Genomic DNA, 19,953 nt, shown 5'->3' on the forward strand with positions numbered 1-19,953 from the left:
GAATGCATCAAAAATAACAGAAAAAAAATCGTACATTCAGAGTTTATATTTGGAAAAAAAGGGCAAGGGGGGGGATCAGATATAAAAAAAATAGATAGCACTGAATGATGAAGCGGTAGCCGTCCCTCTACCACTACAAAACCGCAACAACACACGCACGTACACACGGAGGCTGAACAACACCGAACTCCCACAGACTGCGATGTGCACCTCAGTTTGCTGGTCTAGAGATACTGAATGTCTGAAGCACACCAAGGATAACAGGAAATGTCTTGCAAATGGCTTTAATGGGAATCCTGCTACTCGAAGGAGAAAACCAGGGAGGGCTTGTGCTCACTTGTTTCCTTTCCTCCATGTGAAACAGCGGTTTGCCCTCGCGTCTGCGTTGGCTCGTCCCTGAGTCACGTTCTCACTCCTCTCCTTCAAAGCCAAGATCCCTAAAGAGGAAAACTGGGGGGGGGAAAAAAGTAAAAAAAAAAGAGAGAGAGAAAGATTGAGAGCATCATCAGAGCAGGACCTGCTGGCCATCACTGACTGGCCCCCTTCAAGAGACCATCCCCGAGGAGAGGACCAGTCAGCGTGCATAGAATCATAGAACAGAATCACAGGATTGTCTAGGCTGGAAAAGACCTGCAGGATCACCAAGTACAACCATCACCCTGCCCTACCGAGTCCCATCATTAAAACACATCCCTCAGTGCTGCATCCACACCTCTTAAATATTCCGTCACATTCACCGTGCAATCCTTTTACCTCTTTCCTCCTCAGATTCAGAGTTTTTCTGTGTTCATGGTAAGAGCCTTCCATACGGTTGTTTTTGACATTTCATCTGAGATGTTAATCTCAGAAGGGTCAGTCCTGCAATAAACATTTTAGATAGCAATCACCGTGCTTACAGGAACCAAAGCCACCAACTGCATCAGCAATGAGAACGGGGTGACCCAAAGCACTGAAGATCAGCACAGGCATGGGAGGTTTTGCTGGTGATGAGTTTGGGGAGGCAAGCTTGAATGCTGTAGAGCAACAGCTCTGTGCAATTCTCTTGCAAGCGTTTAGCCCTGGCCTGGCCTCCCACTGCTGGCACAGATCATGCCTGCAACTCCTCATTTCTGAGCACGAGGATCTCCAACTGCTGCAGACTCACTGATGATGCAAGTTTTTGGGGTCAAGCATGAGTTGTGCAGTCACTCTGCTCACACTCAGAGCCCTGCGATCCCCTCCTGCAGCTCTGCCCAGAAATCTGATTTTTACACCAACCTGACTGCTGGGTTCTAAGGGGTGCTCAGTCAAAATGCAAGCAGAGCAAGTTGTGCCAAACCCCTACAAACTACTCTTGCTGGAGGTCCTGGCACTCAGTGGGGCTTTACCTGTCACTGTTGTTCTGCTTTGGGACATCCAGGTAGCTGGTCTTCACCAGGTTCAGCTGGACTGAATTTGCAGCAGCAGCTTCCATCATCTTCTGAGACTCCTGCCATCAAAGGGACAAATCACCTGTTCTGTCTTTGAGCAAAGGGCAGATAAACAAAAACCCCGTACAGCCATCGCGTGCTGCCCCCTCCTTCTGATCCCTGCCAGTTTTAGCTGTTGGTGGAGCAGGATAAAAAACTTTCACTGCAAACATTTTGGGAGGTTAAACACCTACTGTGAGAAAATATTTGAAATACATAATAATAACAATAACAACTTTCTTTTAAAAGACATTTTAAAGTTATATGTCTGTTCTAGTGCTAAGCTCACTGCTAACGTAGGGAAAAAAAGCGGTTGCAATGTGGGATCCAGGCTACTGGGATCTCCTTCTGTTTAGTTCTGATCTTCCCCCAACTTTTAATAAATGGCTGTGATAGAGATGGGCAACCTCACAACTCCAGGGATACGTCCAGCCCCGAGCACATAGTGTTACCTCTTCTTCTTTGGCTTCATTTTTGGCATCATCCAACTTCTTCTTCTTGCTTTCTGGCATAAGGTCATCCAGCCAGCTGAGCTCTCGCTTTGAGAAGCAGAAATCCATGACTTTTCGGACAAAAACAAGAGCCAAAACCTTCACGGAAAAAAAAAAAGGAAGATGCAGTGAGGCCAGAGAAAGTGCTACGTCCTGCTGCAAACGTCCCGCTGAGAAGCACCGCCTCTTACCATCATGGGAAAGACAATGGCAGCCCGGGACACCTTGATGACCCAGAGCAGGACGAGGCAGGTCAGCTGGATCAGGGTGAAGAGATGCACCTTCCGCAAGGGCACGTGCCGCAGGTAGATGAAGTCTGGCTGGTGTTTCGCTGGCATCCCGAACAGCTTCAAGCGATCGAAGAACTGCAGAATAACAGGGAGAAGTTGCCACGTTGGGGCTGCAGAATGGTGCTGGCCTGGCTGAGGCCTGTACGGATTTTTCGGGCTCTTGCTTGCAATGAGGAAGCGTTGATCCCACCACGTTCCTCCTGGGAGCAGCACCCATTTTCCCTTAGCTCTATCTGTAAACCAGCTTGCCCACCAGCAGAGCTGTCCACCAAATTGCGCTTATTCCTAATTAGTCTATAATTATCATTTCTTCGCTCCCCCAGAAAGGATTTCCACCAGTGGGAGAAATTTCCTCCCATTTGCACTGAATTCCCCCATTTTCACATCACTGAACACTGACCTGCCCTAACACCATGAAACAAAGAGCGCTGAACCCGCCCGGTCCTCCTAGCCCTACAGACCTCTAGTGCCTCCACCAATTTCTTTGTTATACAAAATATTTTCATTTCTTGCTTTTGAAGAGGCTTTTCCCAAGCCACTGACTATCAGATTTTGTTTTTTATTTCTTCTTCTATTTAAAGGAAATAGCAGGGAACAGACATGCTGCATGCTATGAAAGTCCACACCTGGATTCCTCTGAGCGATGATACACCCATGTAGAGAAAAACGCCATACAGCACAGGCATTGGTATAAACTGCAAAGAGAAGACAATAATTCTAAATAAAATAATTGCATTTTCAATTAAATTTAAATTAAATTTAAATTAAATTTCAAAATTTAATTGCATTTTCATTACCACTTTATTCTACAGGCACTACAGAAAGCTTCCTAAAGCTTTCCAGGTTCCACAGGGTTGGAGATGCGTTAAATTTTATCCATTAGACATTTTGTGCATTTGCCTGCGAGTTAATGCTCTGCTTTAGGCTGAACTTATGAGCTACATTTCATCGAAATAATCCTATTTTCCAGAAAGGTTGGAGGAAAATAGGTGATTTCACCCATGCTACCATATGCTGCGTTCTGAGATGGCAGAAAAACAGTTCTACATATTCCTGTGGCAACACGGAAATGCAACGTGCCTCCTTTTAGCCTAGAGATGAGATTACTTTGTGGGAGGAACGTGCAAAGGATGATTGCAGCGTGTTTAGCTATGGGAATGGCAGTTCTGAGGCATTTGGGGTGCAAACTGCAACCAATCAGCTTGCTGCCTGATTGAAAGAGAGCAAATGTAGTGGTCTGGATAGGCTAGATTGTAGCCCATAGACACAAATGAGCCCAAAAACACCCCAAAAAATAAAGCAGTGATGCGGCTTGATGCCCTCAAGCACACCAGACTGAGGTCTGCAGGGCTGGAAAGCCTAATGGAAGCTGGTTCCCACCATGGGGCATGCCCCAAGGTTTAAGATCACCTCCTCCTGTACCCCACAGCTACTCAGGCCTAGAGAGAAAGGACTAGTTTTGGTTTTGTATAATCTCAAAAAAATAAAAATAAAAAATCAAGGCTGTTGGGGGTTTTGCTTTTTCCTCCTACCTTTAATACAGTGGTCAAGAAGACAGAGCAGCCCATGAGCACAAAGATCATCAAGCCAGTGACTCTCTGCTCTCGTATCCCCAAAAACCTGGGTTGTTCTCCCGGAGCTGAGCAGCCAGACTCAAGTTTGAGGCTATTCACGTGGGTGATGGACAGGACAGTCGCAGCCACAAACCACGGCAGACCCATGACAGAGCACACCCCGAGCATCACAGCCACCATGAAAAGGTCCAGGTGGTACCCACATCCTTTCTGCGGGAGTGAAAGAAGAAACAGAGCATCCCACAGCACAAGAGCAAGGACAGTGTGGACAGCCCAAACCCTGCTTGAGCTCAAGTCAATTTTTTGAAAATTGAAAAAAAAAAGAATTGGAAGCAACTAAGGACGTATCCAGTCTTTGAACAAGCACCTTGCATGAAACTCTGGCGAGACAAAGTAATTTGTGGGTTTTTTTTGTACAACTCCTACCTCTTCAAAAAATACTGACTTTTTTTTTTCCATTCATAAAAAAGTCATACTTGCAAGCAAGATGTGACTCTGAGTTATCCCTGGCAGTGTGTCAAAACGATTCATTCCCCCAAGCTTCTGCTGACATTTTAAAACAAAAAAGCTTTTCTGTATTGCTCTAAGGTTAATTTGCTGCTCTGAAAGATTCCTTGTCCAACTTCCCCTGTCTTTTGCTCCCTGTGTCATCATCAATGCAGGACAGCATCCTGCCAAGCAGAGTTCCGTTGTCCCAAGCCAATTTGCAAATTTGCTTTTCCAAAGCACTTGGAAAAGGAGCTCCTCCCCATACCTGCAGCCCAGAGTGGGTTGGGGATGGAGTCACCTCTTGCAGCCCCTTACCTTCAGCCTGTGCTCCTTCCTGTTCACGATAACAGCGGTGATCTGCTGGTCCATGAAGATCAAGATGGTGCAGAGCAGGGCTGGGATGAGCGCAGCCAGCACGGTCCACCAAGGGTTGGGTCCTATGGGGCTGATGAGCCACCCGCGGTCATCTCTGGTGGGCTGTGACAAAGCAGGGACATCAGCATCATCTCCCAGCCCAGACACTTCGCTGGCTTTCATTTTCCCCTCCGTCACCTCAAGGTGTCCCCAGGGGCACAAGGTGAAGCCAGCTGTGCCAAGACACCCCATTACCTTGAACATATGGGGGACATGGAGCTTCGGTGAGGGGATCCCAATCAGGAAGTCAATGAGCACCATGACGACGATGGTGAGGAAAACAGCAAAGTCGCTTATGGTGGACCGTACCTGTGGCAAGAAGGCAGAGCAGAAAGGGTCGTGGCACGAGACAGACAAGTTAGGGACATGAGCAACACCACAGCTGGTTCACAGAATCCCACCACTCTGAAGACATGCAGCCAAACCCCTTGGTTAGAAACTGTTGCTGTGTTTGTCCCTGTGAGATCCGGTGTCAGACTTAAAAGAAAACAGTTTAATTAGGGGGAAAGGTTTTGTTTTTTTTTTTAATTGCCTTTTTTTTAAAAAAAGAAAATATTTGGAAACAGACACCTGCCACTACAGCCACTCTCACAGCTGCAATGGGAATAAGGCACTGAGGCATATTTTTCCCCTGTAAGGAAGGAATAATCTTTTTCTATGACAGCTTCTCATTGGAATCAGCTTTTCCCTAATGCAAAGATGGTGAAGGGAGGAAAAACAAAACAAACAAACAAAAAGCAAACACAAACAACCTTTGGAGGACCTGATTTCCCACTGCCTGAGTGCAAATTTGCTCTGGGACAGGTCGTAAGGTAGGTGGGATCACTGTTCCACCATCTTCTACCTACTCTGGTTGGGAAATAGCGGCTGGTTTTAAACATCTTCAAGGAGCTTGATAGGACAAAGGTGGAGAAGAAGAGGATGCAGGACCAGAAGAGGACATCGGGTGTGTAGGGGCCATTGTGTCCACAGGCAGGTCCGTGAAATTCTCCATGCAAATGCCGACATTCCTGGAAAAACAGAGCATCAGGACACGATGGCAGTACACATGCAGCAAGGAAACCTTGGATAACTGGGGGAAGGGTTAAGGATTTGGGTCCAAGATCCATAACTTTGTACCTACTGCTGCTGAGGGAGATCTATATCTAATGAGCAGCAGCAGCTTAACAAGTGACACATCAAACTACACGGAGAGGAAATACAGAGATGTGATGGGACACCATGCCACAGGCCCATGGCACATCCTCCACCTGAACAGGAGATAACTGTGGCTGAAGAAGACACCACAGGGGAAGGACACATCCAGAAGAGGACGCTGGAAACTCTTGGGGATAGAGAAAGAGGGAACAGGGAAGGAGGGCTATGACCACCATGGTAGGAAAGAAGACAAACTGTCCCTTCCCAAGGGAGGACTCACAGAATCTGGCCAAAAGGGGCTGAAGATGTCCATGAGAGCCTCCATCCTACGCCTGGGCTCTGCTTCCAGCACCAGCAGCCCGGGAGGCTGCTCAGACATGCAAATTTATGCACGTACTTACAGACAGCACTGAATAAGAAACCGGGGCCTGGAGTTATTAAGGACCAATTAAAGAACCAATTACTACCTTCAAGCATGAACTTAAGTCCTCCAACTTCTGCAACATTCAAACCACCCACTTAACCTTGCTCCCAGACAGAAATACTGTTCTGCAGAGGGCTGAGGACGATAGTTATCACCCACGATGCTGGTAACAAGGCGCACTCCCCTTTCCAGGGCAGACCACACGTCTTGCACTTAAGGACTGATTTTTCAGAGCAGCCCCAGCACGGTTTGAAGCATGCCATCACTCAGAGTGCACCGACTTTCGCACCACGTCAACGCCCGCAGGAGCGTGCTTGCAGAGACGCGCGAACCCAGCGGCACAAGGAAGCAGCGGCCGGGGACTTACGGTCACCGTGAGGTTTTCCCAGGCGATGGCAGACACGTTGATCTTGTTGCTCTCCCAGAAGTGCAGGGTCTCATTGCTGGGATGGGTCGGTGCCTCGCACTTACAGCTGGGAGGAGAAAAGCCAAGGGCAAGGGTAAGGCGATAGAGATGCAGCCCTAAGCTCCTGCCAAGGCGCGTTTTAAGCCAAAAAACCCACTAGTAGATGGTGAGGAAGTCAAGCTTGCTGTGCATGTGCACAGGGTAGGTCTCTCCCAGGCAGATCAGCTTCTCCAGAGCCTCGTAGATGAAGATGATGCAGATGAGGGCAGCGAAGGCTTCTTCAGTGAAGCGGGTGATGTAGCACACCAAGCAGCTGGCATCCGTGGCCACCAGCACCACGCAGAGGAAGGCGGTCCACAGCCCTATGCATGCCCTCAGGGAGAGGTAGGAGAGCGCATAGTCCCTGGGAAAACAAAATAAAGCAAAGGGTGGGAAGCCCAGCAGGAAGCTCCAAGACGTGCCATCCTTCAGGGAAAATGCAGAGCTGTTTCGGAACATGTCAAGCCTGTGGATGGTGAATGCAGCTTCTATGTACTACTACAGACAGCCTCAGGGCTGCAGTGCAGGGTGTGGGCCCATAAGAGGAGAGGCGCTTTAGATAATTATCATTATTTAGCAATTATGCTGTGTTAATGCCTTGGAGGCTAATTGAGGTCAGGTGCTCACTGGGGAAGGCGCTGTTCTCACCCATCGCCCCCATGCCCAAGCACAGCTGGCTTGGCACCCAGTCACTTGCTACCAGCACGGTGGGGCTTAATAATAAAAGTGACTAATTACAGCGAGGGTGGTTAATCAAAGTCATCACAACAAAGGGCTGTCATGGAAAATATGCATTTCACATGAAAAGCTCCTACTTTCTCAATAATATCATCAAAACTCAAAATATTTCAGCAAAAAGGAAAACTATTTGGATATTTGGGCAACACATATATTTCCACTTTCAGCAAAAAGCAGGCTAAAAAGTGCCTAGCTTTGTGCTGGGAGCAAAGCAAATCTTCCTACTCCCAAACCAGCGTGATTTGTCTCCTTTCCCTCATGCATCTCATCTTGGGCATCCTCATTCTTGTGGTTTCTCCTCCTCGTGCTTGGCTTTAACTCTGCAAACCCTTTAGTCCTCCAGAGGCCAATTGCTCTTGCACCATCACTAACTAAAGTAGGAGCACATGATGTGCACGACATGGAAGTTAACTTCAATCTTACAACCACCGCTAAGAAAAATAACCAAAAAAACACATCTTTTTGCCATCACTGCCGCCTCCAGAAGGGCCAGTGCAGCCTTACTTGCAGAACTTGTAGAGGATCTTCTCAAACACGAGGACGGGGCCGGTGCTGCCGAGAATGGTGAGAGGTTGGCCAGCAAAGAGGGAATAGACCACACCAGTCATGGATGCACCCAGTAACGACTCCATGGCACTCTGGCCAGGGAAGAAAGGAGCAAATAAATCATGTGAGCAGAGCATCAATAAAAAAAAAAAAAAAAGAAACTGAGCTGCAGCAAAGACTTTTTCATAGAATAGGTTAGAAAAAGACTTTCAAGGTCATCAAGTCCAACTGTCAACTTGACCTGCCGAGTCCCATCACTAATCCATGTCCCTCAGTGCCACATCCATGCACATTTCCTAAATACCCCTCCGTGCCACCCCACGGAGGAGAGGCACTCACTATGTGGCCGTCGGTCGCCTCCCCCAGCAGCCCCCCGAAGGTGATGACGGGGGACATGCAGGCACAGTAGAGGAAGAGGAAGGACGCCAGACACTGCAGGCTCAGAGCATCCCGAAAGTCGCTCCAGAACCATGGGACTTTTCGCTTCACATCCAGGATCAGACCTCCAAAGAGCCTGGAGGAAGGACAAAGAAATAGACTGTTCTCCTGGCAGACCACAGTGAATTTTCTTTGCTGCAGAAGGGCAATCCCAAGCACAGAGTAGCTTCCATTGCTAAAAAACAGTGTCTTTCTCCCATTTTACACCCAGTAGGAACTGAGACACACAAAAAAAAACACCCTCCAACAACAAAAAGGAGCTAACCTGAGATCCTATCCTCTGTTATTGCAACAGCCCCACACTTCGAAAGGCATCACAGCTGCACCTGGAGGTGTTTACACATCTTCTTCCACCCCAGCTCAAGAAAACCCATGTGCAATGATGCTGTGGCTCAGCCCAGCTGCCCAGGTCCCCCAGCTGCCTGGCCCAGGGACCCAAGCAGGTAACGTGGAGCCCCTTTGCTGCAGCAATTAACCACAAAAAAACACTAGAAGGGAAGGTGCATACTCAGTTTTTAGAGGCAAAAAAAAATGAAAACATCAAAGCTCACACCTTCCCGTTCGCTCTAGTTCAGGGCCACTGTGCTTTTCTGGCTTTCTGTGAGAAGCATTGTCATCAAGAACTCCCGGTGTCTTCCTTTTTTTCTGTCAAAATGGAAACAGAGATACATATTTCTTTGTAAGCCTCCTGCCCATCCCCCTCACACCTCCCTCCACCGCGGCACCCACCTGTGAAGGGAGATTTTTGGGGGGCTCGATTCGGATCGATGGATCCCACTCTCCAGGTGGCAAGACCGTGACCTGATCCAGGAACTCGTCGATGCCAGCCACGAGGTCTGCCCGGTTCTTGGCTTTATAGGCAACATCATGGAAAACCTGCCAACAGGGGACAACAGCTCGGATGTCCTAACCAGTGCAATAAGCTCTTAGCTAAACACAAGATAATTTCCCCCAAATTTCGTCAAAAGGAAAAATCTGATGCATTTGTGGCCATCTCCTCCACAGGGACCCTGTCCCTCACAGCACTCCACGGCCTTTTGCCTAAAAAGGAGAGCCTTTTGCTGGCCCTGGCAATGCCACCCGCTTGGGACAGCATGTTGGGGATCCCAGGGAGAAGGAGAAGGATGAGGTGCAGGTCCCGGGCGGGATTTCAGGCTCTGGGACATGGGGTGATGTAGATCCAAGTGTTTGCTTTGGATGCAAACAAGGGGTGGGTTATCTGGAGAGCTGTGGACAGCTGGGAAAGCAAATGTGCTTCTTCGCTACAGTGGAGAAGGGGAGAGAGGAAGATAGCTAAAAACGACCCAGAGATCTCTCTTATCACACCTCATCCGTCATGAGAGTAGCCATGGACCTGCCAATCTCGTGGTACTGATGGGCTTTTCCTTCTGGTCCCAGCAAAATAAACAGGAACCTGGGCAAGAAAAACAGAAGGAGAGAGAAGAACATGCCCTTGCTTAGAGAGTGCCCAGAGAAATTGCCAGGAGCTCCCAGCCCAGAACGCAGCTTGAGATGGCGAATCCACGCTCACCGCCTCCGGCAATGAATCCGTAATTCATCAAAACTTGCTAACTGGATTTTTGGGCTTACTCTCATTAAAGGTAGCCAATGCATTTTTTTAATGTTTGGGTTGATGTTCATTAAAATTGAGGAATGCATTTAAAAGCTGCGGTAGGGAAGGGAGAAGTGAAGGTGAGGAGTGACAGATGGGGGAAATGTGCTTGTGGACTCACTCCTGCTGGCCCCATTTCCTTGGGATGAAATTTGATGGTTGGTTTTTTGTTTTTTTTTTTGTTATTTCTAAATAAAAACCTTGGGCATTCGGACCTGGTTGGGATAGGAACTTCTGTCATGCCTGAGAGGAGGACTGCCGGGGTCAGGCGGGCAAATGCCATGATGGGCTGGTGAAGGAAATCCAGCTCTCCTACGAGCACGTTTGCTGCTTCAGCCCCAGTAGGAATTTTCTTCATGAAGTGCAGCTCAGCCTGGACACAACAAGCGATTTTCAGGCAATTACCCCAAAATGAAAGCCCACAGCACTCTGCTGCATGTTCTGCAGCCAAGTTTGCCAGAGCAAAGCCAGCCCTAAAGGCATAAAAAAGCTCCAGGTATCTCACCTTGCTTAAATCCATTGGGCTGGTGTCATGGTTCACCCCGTTTTTAGCTTCTATGGTGGTGGGAGGAGTATGGGGAGTGAGTGTTTGGGCTGGCAGGAAAAAGAAAGACACTCAGAAAGACAGACAAGGAGCAACTGGGACACTTCTCCTCAGTCAGGGCAAGTCTAACAGGGCCAAAGCCCTGCAGAAACCTTCACCTGGTGCCAAAGCCCTGCAGGAACCCTCACCTGGCTTGTCGAGGGGGTGCAGGTCTGGCTGCCTCTTGCTCACGTCAGCAAACGAGCGGACGATGGGGAGGAGGTTGTTTCTCTTCTTCTCGTTCTGATGGTGATGCTTCTTCAGGAGGACTTCTCGGACTTTCTCCCGCATGCTCTCGTCAAATTCACTGGAATGGTTTTGCTGGTCCAGGATCATATCTGAGGGTGGAAAGGGAAATGAAGCCACCAGAGGAGAAACCCTGCAAGTCCCAGGGAGAATGCAGGAGAGCCTAGCACAGGCGCAGCCTTGCTTAGTAAGACATTTTAATAGAGTTGAGCCTTTGCAATGAAAACAAGAATTTTCTTTTGCTAAAACCCATCATCAAAGTGCTTATTCATCACTCAGCTAAGATCATTATTTCTCATTCTAAATAATGCAATTTCCTTGCCCGATCTGGCCTTTCTGTATTCCTCTACACATTTAACCAAATTATAAGCAATCTATAGCGCAGACTTTCCCTGAGTTCCCTTGGCCAATTGACTGTAATTTGCTGAGCCCAGGGAGAAATGTGCTAAGAATGGCACTGACTTCACCAGCTCTTAAAAGGGTTGAATGGAGACCTGCCAGTCAAGGATAATTTCTCCAAAGCTGTTTTTTCAATTAACTTCAATTATCTACCCCACAGAAACACACTGCTTGGTCATCTGCCAGATAAACTCTGCCTTTAAAGTTCCTAAATCCTGGATGTTAAGGCAAAAAAAAAAAAAAAAAAAAAATAATGAGAGGAAATGGCTTGTAATTTATAGTTTATTTAAAGAGGTTCAGATCTTAGGCAGACTCTGTATTTCTAAGAGCAGACCGCTAAGCCCTGGTGCACACTCCCTTTTTGGCTAGAGAACATTCTCTAATTGTTTCTCAAACCCCACAGATTGCTTTCAAAAGGATCCCCTATCGGAAGGAAAAGCTGGTGCGACTGCCACATACTCAGGCTGCAGCCGGGCCAAGGCAGCACAGTCCCGCACGCAAAAAAAATCCTTCATGACTTAAAAAAGCAATGGGATTTCTGGAAGAGCAGACGCGCCACTGGGCGAGGTTTGGGTCAGAGGCAGGAGGGTGCTACCTGCAATCTCCTCGGTGCTGTTGGCGCACATGTCCAGCAGCACTGTGCCTTTGATGATGCAGTTCCTCAGCTCGAAGAGGCTGTGCAAGGAGAGTGTGGCCACGTAGGGCTTGCTCCAGCGCTCACCGCCATCTTCCACATCCTCCTCAAACTTCAGCCACCTGCAGACATCGCCCAGCATCAGCCCCATTGCAAGAAAATAGCCCCGCTCTGCAAGCCCTGCTTTAACAGAGCTGAGGGGTGCCAGGAGGAGGAGGCTCCTCGCATCAGCACCCAAAGCTGCAAAAGCTTCCTGCCCTGGCAAGCAGGGCCCGTGCGTGCTGCCAGCACAGGGACTGCTCTCCCAGCTGCAGGATGGGATTTACCTTGCCGTTTCCTTCCACTCTGCATCTTCGCGCTCCTTCACGCAGATCTCGTCCAGCTCGGTGAACAAGTCATGGGGGACGTGCTGCTCATCCTCCTCGGTGCTGAGGATGAACTGCACCCGCTGGGATGGGGTGTCTGGCAGAAGACAAAGCCGTGTCCCATTACTGCGCCTGAACTGTGCAGCGAGCATCAGACCAGCACCAGTTCAGCCCTGAACACTGGGGCTGGTCCCTGTCCCCTGTGTCTGCCCAGGCTGGGCATGCACACAGCTGTGGGGAAGCATCTCTTCCACCTCCCCATAAGGAAGGGCTGCCTGACTTCCCCACATTTCCATTTTTAAAGCCAGAATCGCTAAGGAAGGTGAGCCTAAATTTGCTACGCATTTAACTGCCTAAACAAACAAACAAACAAACAACTCCTGATAAAAGTTTGGAAAACGAGGGCCTTGCTAAATAATGCAGTTTTCCCTCAAAATAGCAGCTAGCCACTCAAACCAGCCACGCTTGCCCAGGAGACATTTAGCAAATGTGGGACTTACAGTGGTAGCCCTGGTCCTCGGGGGCTGCCCCCTTGGCCCGCTCCCGTTTCCGATGTTTCTGGCTGCGGGGCCGGTGGTGCCGGTGGCTCTGCCTCACCAGGGGCATCTGCACGCCCACGTACAGGGTCCGGTGGCCTGCAGGAAAGCAGCATTGGCATCACTTTTGGCAGCACGATGACGGTCAATGCTCGTCCTTTTTTCAGAGACTATTTTACTTGGGCTTTGCGACTGACAAAAAGCAATGGCTCCGGGTTATCTAAAATGCCCCTGAAGCATTGAACCTTTTCCCAAACTCCTGCTTCGCCTGGACAACACTCAGACTTGCTCATTAAGCAGCGGCCGAATGTAATTATTTTTAAAATCTCTGTATGGCGCAAGGCGGCGGGAGGAGATCAGATCAACCCCATGATAATGAGCTCCGGAACAATAAGGAAAAAAAATTGCAGCCCTGTGTCTGCAGCCGTCAAATTATTCTCCTGACCTCGCCAAGCCAGGAGCAGCCTTGGCGAGAAAACGAGCCGTGAATCATCTCACCCCATGGCTGCAGCTCACGCTGTGGCCTCCGCGGGGGCTTTTTCCCTCTGTTTTAAAAGTTACATGAAAATCATGAAAAACAACTGTGCTTCTTGATGAAGAGGGACGGCAGGTTTTGCTGCATGCAACACAACACTGAGCGAGGGATGGTTTAGGGGCTATGGGCAACGGGAAAATGAGCTGGGTTGGGAGTCAGCAGGGGCTCAGCAGGGTCTCACCTTCCAGCTCCTCCTTCTCATAGTGAATATTGACAACGTTGCTTGTTCCCCCCTGGTCGACCACCGCCTCTTCATCAGGTCTCTGTTGGGCAAGGAGAAGAAGGTCAGTGGGGCTGGGGACACAGAGCTCCCATACATCCTCCCAGCTGATCGAACGTGGGCTTGCAGGAGGCAGCCCCGCAGCCAGAGGCCAAATAAAACAGCTCATTGGATTGCTTATCTTTTGTGAGAATTGAAGCTGGAAGTATTTGCTACAGGGAGAGAGGGCAGAGCATTTCAGACCCCCCCCCCAAAAAAAAAAAAAAAAAACACCTGTCCTGCCTTGTTTGTGCAGCTCCTTTGCAGCTTTCTAGAATACATAAATAAATAGGGATTTCCAAACTGGGGGGAAAAAAATGCACTTTGCACCACAGTGAGTTTCAGTCTGAAAATACCACTAGGCTGCGTGCTGTTGTGCTGGAGATACCTGCAGGACTCACTAGATGGCAGCTGGCCACAGGACATCGCCTCCACCAACCTCCAAAAGCAGCAACCTGCAAGGGCAGCTCCATCTTCCACCCAAGGAGGCTCGGGCTTCCCTTGGTGCAAGTATGCTTTCCACGGAAAACATGATTTTATTCATTGCAAAAGCCAACAGCTTAGAGCTAATGCCTTCCCAGGCTGAAACGTCGGGCCTCGGACAGCACTTGTGCCTTGAAAGCTGAGCAAGAGCTGCAGGACCAACAGCTCACTGCGAGCAGCAACAGAAACAAACCTCTCTTGCTTCTCTTTTCTCCTCACCACCTGGGACTGGGAAGGGGATTGCCAGGCTCCACCCAACAAACTAAAAACCCAGCCGTGTCTCATGCTCAAGATGCAACTGCAGCTTGGTAAAGGGCTCTGGGACACACTCATCAATTTTTTTCCCCTCTTTGGGGTGTATTTGGTCTCTTAATTTCTGTGCACCTCTTCAAGAGGTCTCCTTCCTTGGACAATGCTACCATCCACATCCTCTCATGGACAGGAATTAATCGAAGACGAAAACATGGTCACCAATGCAAAGAAAATTCTGCATTGCCCAAATGAGCGCCCTTGAGTTTTCGCTGGTTTCCAAATTATTCTGTTATTAAAGACACAAAGGGGCTGTCAAAGGTTGGGGAGTTTTGAACTGCCGAGGTTCACGTTCACAAGCCCCCTGCTGACATCACAGCAACCAAAAGCTTTTTGTCTGTTCAAACCCAAAAATAAATATCTGTTTTTGTGTGGGTTTTTGGTTTTTTTTTTATTTTTTTCTTTTCTTTTCTTTTCTTTTCTTTTCTTTTCTTTTCTTTTCTTTTCTTTTCTTTTCTTTTCTTTTCTTTTCTTTTCTTTTCTTTTCTTTTCTTTTCTTTTCTTTTTATTATTTGTTTTGATTTTGAGCACCCAGTTGCTTGATTCCTGCTCGATTCCTGAAAGTCTAGAGAAGAGTGAGAACTGGGGAAACCAGCTGAGTTGTTTTATGAAACTCAAGAAGCAAGAGGTTCACCATCCACTCAGAAACAGCCCAAACTAGCCAAACTCTGCAATTTTCAAGCAGAACTTGAAATGCCACATTCGCCTATGCTGCCTGTTGTAGCAATAATGACACAGCAACCTCGAGGACTTGTTAAAAAAAATTAAAAATAAAAAATCGCTGCTTATGACTTAAGCTGCTGACACTAATCTGAAATCTGCCCTTTTTCCCCCAAAACAGTGTTCCCTCCTGGCCGAAGCAGCACGCCGGTGCCGGTGCCGCCCACACGCCCCGGCGGCCGCGCTATCACGCGCCTGTGGCTTTGCCGTCCTCCACCCGGTGCCACCCTCCGTCCCCTCTTAGCAACGCATCCAGCTCCCCCCGGTCCGGGTTGCAGAAAAACAACCTCGGGAGAAGCGTGGGGTGAAAGGGCTTCGGGAAATCACCTCACGCTTGCAAGCCTGAGTGCGTCTGGTGGGCGCTGTCGGGAGGCAGAACAAACGAAGCGATCTGTAGGCCCCAGTTTCCAGACGCTGGCAGGAAGCCGCCTTCTCCCTCACAAAGCGTTTTGCCCCCCAGGACCCAGCAGGTGATGCTAAACCTGCCCCCAGACCTCTCGCCCCGGTGCCAACCATCTCCTCCTGGCACGCTGGCTCTGTTTTTTGGGGAGTTTTCATGTTTTTGGGTGGGAGGCGCTTCTCAGCCAAGGCCTCGCCGTCCTACCTGCAGTTCGTCCAGAAAAGTCGCCTCGAGCCTGCCACACTCCCGTTCGGCCTCGTGTTGGTCACCGGCTTTCCACTGAGCCCTTGGGCCATGCATGGGGCCAGACTCACCCGGGACGTCCGAGCAGATCCCACACCTTCTCGCCAGGAGGGCCCCAGCGTCACCACCATCACGAACACCAACGGTCTTTCCAGAACCAGAGCCCCCCGGGGCAGATCCCAGCCGTTATTTAAACCCGCACGCCCGGAGACTGGGAGATGCCAACAAAACTCCTGTTCCCACCGACACTCGCACCAGTACCACACCACCAGCACCTGGGGCTGCTGCGAAATTCAGCTCTCGCATCCTACATGGCTGGAGATATCTCAGCCAAGCGGCTGCCGAAATTCCCTTGGGGTGTAGGATTTGGCTGAGCCAAGGGCAGCCGTGCCCAAAGCGCTCCTGGTTGAAGCCCATCTGTTAATACGTCTGGAAAAAGGAGCAGCAAGTTTGCGGATATGCTGAAGGTCGGCGGAGAGCGTTTGCCCATTGTCAGCGCAGCCAAAGCTCACGCTGAAATCAAGGGACGGGACAAACCCAGCTCCTCTTCGAGCAAAAACTGTTCCTGATGGAGTAAACGGAGAAAATGCCGCATCCTGCTGGGGCAAGAGGCATGTAATGTGCTTGGGCATACGTAAAAGTATGAGCTGCTGAAATGCAAGTGAGGTACAAACTGTTGGGAAAATAAATGCTGTGGGACAGTACTGATTTTTGTCAGCGTTTCCTTCAAAAACCACAGCATTTCAAGAAGGTCTCGCTTTGGCGTGGCCTCCTTTCAGGCTTCTATTAGTTAAAAACCCTTATTAGTCAAACCAAGTCCCAGCATGGCACTGAAACACAGAGCTTCGAAATGGCTGTTGGAGTACATGAAGGAAAAAAAAAAAACTTCCAAATTTTAAAATAAAGAAGTCTATCTTCCAACAGTAGAATTTCCTCCCAAGCAAGGACACAGCAAAGCAGAGCCCCTTGCAAAGTGCACCCTTCCCTCCCCATGCTCCTGCTTGGTTTCTTCTCCCCAAAACTTGCTGCCCTGCCTTCCTGAGGGGTGAAATCATTTCCCTAGAAACCCTCACGAAGCGCGAGGCTGGGAGACACATCCAGATAAGCAACGTTTTTACTCTTCTCGCTTCCCCTGCTCACATTGGCCAGCTCTCTCCAGCCCCAGTTTATTTTCCGATCAGAGCTAATCCATCATTTCTATGATGCGAATTCACTTGCTCCGATGAACTTCCTCCCCGGTGCCGCTCGGCACAAAGGTTAAGTGCCCGGCTTGCCCTGAAAGGTGACACGGGGTGTAAAATAACACGGCGAAGGAAGCTGACACCGAGGTCTAATCAGTTAAAATCCCATCATGACCCAAGCTCGAATCCCCGCTGCTTTTTTATTATTTAGCATTAATGCTTGAAGAGCAAATGCAAGAGCAAACTGGACAAGCGGGCACCTCCTTCTGCCAAAAAGCCCCAGGTTCTGATTCTGGGTCTGTGGCAGGATGCTCTGAGCGTTCCATCGCCCTTCCCTGCCCATTGCAGCATCCCCAAAATCACTGCAAGCCTTGCACAGAGATGCTACCAAAGCCAATGGCCCTGATCAAAACTTACTGGGTCCCAGTTAGGGCACCTGAATGGACCCCGAGGGGTTCTCTCACTGGGGACACCGGAGGATTTAATGGTTTAGGAGAGCCATGGCAGTGTGGAGCCATGGGATGGGACCATGGGATGGGACGGGGCAGGAAGGAGAGGACCCAGGACGGGCACCAGCCCTTGCAGACGCTTCGCCCTCCCTCTCTGTCCTTCGCCACCACTGACAGGCGCCTGGAAAACATCAAATCGTCGAAAATGAGCCGGGAAAGGGGACGCTGAGCTTTGCAGGGCATGTTTGTGGGCTTCAGAGCAGCCAGAGTTGTTCCACTTTGCTATTTTCTAAGCAAAAAGCTCCGGCTGGCTGCTTCCTAGCTGGTTTTGTCGGGAAGCAATTATTGCTTGTAAAAATGAAATCAGAAATCACTGGAGCAAAGGAGGAAGGCTCGTTTTGACACAACTGCAGTGAACCCCTTAGTGCTGTGAGTTCAGCGCATGCCTCTCCCCGCACCCTTCGCAAGAAAACTTCTTTAAATTATTATTTTGCAGTGATTTTTTTTGACCCAGCAGGAGAGAGAGGGATTTTTGAGTGCCCTGCCTCAGTTTACCTGCCCCAGTGCAATTCTTCTGGTTAAGAAAACTCTTTCCCCGGGGAAACTCTGGTGTAATTGAGGACTAGAAAAAGCTCAAAGCAGAGGGTCTGGTCTAGCTTTGAGCCCTCTTGGTGCTCGGGAGCACCAAAAGCACCGCGTGAGCAGGCAAAGCTCGCGTCCCGTCCCTCTCGTCCCACCACGTGCAAGCAAGACTGGCCATCAGCAATGGGAGGGATGGGGTCCCTGCAGCTCCATGAGCCATGCCAACTGAATGGACTTAATAACGCCCCAAATGTAATTAATGAGGCTGATCCCTGTGTTATTGTGGGATGAGGATACCTGCCTGCGTGGAGCCGAAACAGGGAGGGAGCTGGGGGATGCTCTGGTAGCGTTCTCTTTTCCACCTCCATCCCACTGTCCCCATCTCCCCGGGTGTGAGGGAAGGTGAATTAATTCCCCACCCCCACGTCTGCCACCGAGAGCGGCTCCTCCAGCGGGGCCTGGCCCTGCGGGAGGACTCGGGGCCGCCACTCGTGGGGCACGGGGTCCCAGGGGTGCTCAGCAGCAAGGGGACGGGTGCTGCAGGGGGGCAGGAGGCGCTCCGTGGGGACATCCTGGCCAGGATGATGCTAAAAAGGGGGTGGGAGGGGTGGGGGCCACCTCCCTGCTGCTCCCTGCACCCCAACACCAGGCACATCTGTGCAAGCCCCCAGGGGGGGCAATAGCGGAGCCCCCCTTGGCTGCGTGGCACAGGGACAGTGCCCTTTGTCCCCTTCTGACGGGCTGCGGCCTCAAATGGGGGTCACAGCCAGGTGTGGGGGGGGGACAAGGCGTGTGGGAGATGCTGCCGGCTGGGGCACCCCCTCACTAAACACCTTGTGCCCCCCCGGGTACCTCACACCCCCCTGGCACCCACCTTGAGCACCCCTTGTGGCCCCCCCACCCCCTTTCGGCCTTGCAGATGTTTCGCAGCCTCCCCTCGCACCCCTTCAGCGGCCTGCCCCCCCCCCCGTGCCTCGAGCCCCATTTTCCAGATGCCGACCCCCCCCCATTTGCAGACTCCTCCTTTGCAGCCGCCTCGCCCCCCCTCCTTGCAGCCGCCCTCCCTCCCCATGCCCCCCCCCCCCGTCGGCAATGCCGCAGTGAGCAGCCACGGAGCATCCTCCGGCCGCAGCGGGGGGGTGTGCCCCCCCCCGGGCCGCTGCCCCCCACCTGGTAGCTGAGGATCCCATCGGGCTCGTTGCTGCCGGCGGGCATGGCTGGGCCGGGGGCCGGGGGGGAGGGGGGGGGATGAAGGGCGGGGGGGGGTCCCGGGCTCCCCCCGCGGCTCGGGGCCAGGGGGGGCCGCAGCCGGCTGCAGCCCCGGTGCCGCTCACACCGGCTCCACCATCTCCCGGAGCCGGGGCCAAACCCCGCCCAGGGCCGGGAGGAGGAGGAGGAGGAGGAAGGAGGAGGCAGGGCCGGGGCTGGGGGGGTCCCGGGGGGTGGGGGGCAGCGCCCGGTGAGGGCCCCGCGGCCTCGCTCCGGCAACAGCCCCCCCGACCCCCCCAGCACGGCCCCGGCCCCAGCCCCGGCCCCAGCCCCGGGCGCCCCTTCGGGGTCTTCGCAGTCCCCCTCCAGCCCCCCCCAGCCTCCCCTCCAGCATCGCCCCCCCAGCACCACCCGCAAGCCCCCTCCAGCATCACGCCCCCCTCCGACGTTACCCCCAGTTCCCCTCCAGCACCACCCCGACCCCCCTCCAACATCACCTCCCCCTCACCGCCCCCAATCCCCCCCCCAGCGTCACCTCCCCCAGCATCACCCCTGTCCCCCCTCCAGCATCACCCCCGGGCCTCCTCCATCACCCCCCCAGCATCACCCCTGTCCCCCCTCCAGCATCACCCCCCAGCCCCCTCCAGCCTCACCCCCCCAAGCCCTCCAACAGGCATTTTACAAAGTGCCAGCAAACATTAAAACGCTGCTTTTCCCCCAGCGTTCTGGGGCTCTGGATGGGCTCAGCCGCTAGAACTTCATCTCCTCTATGAC

The 19,953-nt window shown here is 51.3% G+C and overlaps 1 protein-coding gene across 5 annotated transcripts; it reads right to left on the reverse strand.

Annotated features, from left to right (window-relative positions):
* Positions 1 to 31: 31 nt before the first annotated feature.
* Positions 32 to 19,352, reverse strand: SLC4A8 (solute carrier family 4 member 8). 5 transcript variants are annotated; one of them, XM_080570597.1, is made up of 25 exons: positions 19,141 to 19,352; positions 13,526 to 13,607; positions 12,774 to 12,908; positions 12,235 to 12,370; positions 11,870 to 12,030; positions 10,779 to 10,967; positions 10,552 to 10,640; positions 10,262 to 10,419; positions 9,761 to 9,848; positions 9,164 to 9,310; positions 8,988 to 9,079; positions 8,336 to 8,510; positions 7,955 to 8,088; positions 6,831 to 7,076; positions 6,635 to 6,740; positions 5,555 to 5,716; positions 4,902 to 5,015; positions 4,608 to 4,769; positions 3,762 to 4,013; positions 2,856 to 2,924; positions 2,131 to 2,304; positions 1,901 to 2,038; positions 1,368 to 1,468; positions 754 to 858; positions 32 to 450 (listed from the first exon to the last, which is right to left on the reverse strand). In XM_080570597.1, the coding sequence occupies exons 1-24, from the start codon at positions 19,183 to 19,185 to the stop codon at positions 771 to 773; spliced, it is 3,243 nt and encodes a 1,080-aa protein (XP_080426723.1). In that variant the 5' UTR covers positions 19,186 to 19,352; the 3' UTR covers positions 32 to 450; positions 754 to 770. The 5 variants fall into 5 exon arrangements, with proteins under 5 accessions (XP_080426723.1, XP_080426722.1, XP_080426721.1 ...); XM_080570596.1 differs by lacking the exon at positions 19,141 to 19,352 and adding an exon at positions 15,720 to 18,822; XM_080570595.1 differs by lacking the exon at positions 19,141 to 19,352 and having other exon boundaries at positions 13,526 to 18,822.
* Positions 19,353 to 19,953: the final 601 nt, after the last annotated feature.

Source organism: Anser brachyrhynchus, assembly GCF_964034855.1.
Source record: "Anser brachyrhynchus genome assembly, chromosome: 29".
NCBI classification, from domain to species: domain Eukaryota; kingdom Metazoa; phylum Chordata; class Aves; order Anseriformes; family Anatidae; genus Anser; species Anser brachyrhynchus.

Excerpts from the sequence above, each read along its gene's own strand:
- SLC4A8 (XM_080570595.1), bottom strand. The coding sequence starts at position 13,733 with ATGAGCTGTTTTATTTGGCCTCTGGCTGCGGGGCTGCCTCCTGCAAGC. Across the intron at positions 4,770-4,901 it reads ATGTCCCCCATATGTTCAAG|CCCACCAGAGATGACCGCGG; the intron begins GTAATGGGGTGT and ends GCTTTGTCACAG. Across the intron at positions 1,469-1,900 it reads ATGAAGCCAAAGAAGAAGAG|GAGTCTCAGAAGATGATGGA; the intron begins GTAACACTATGT and ends CTTTGATGGCAG.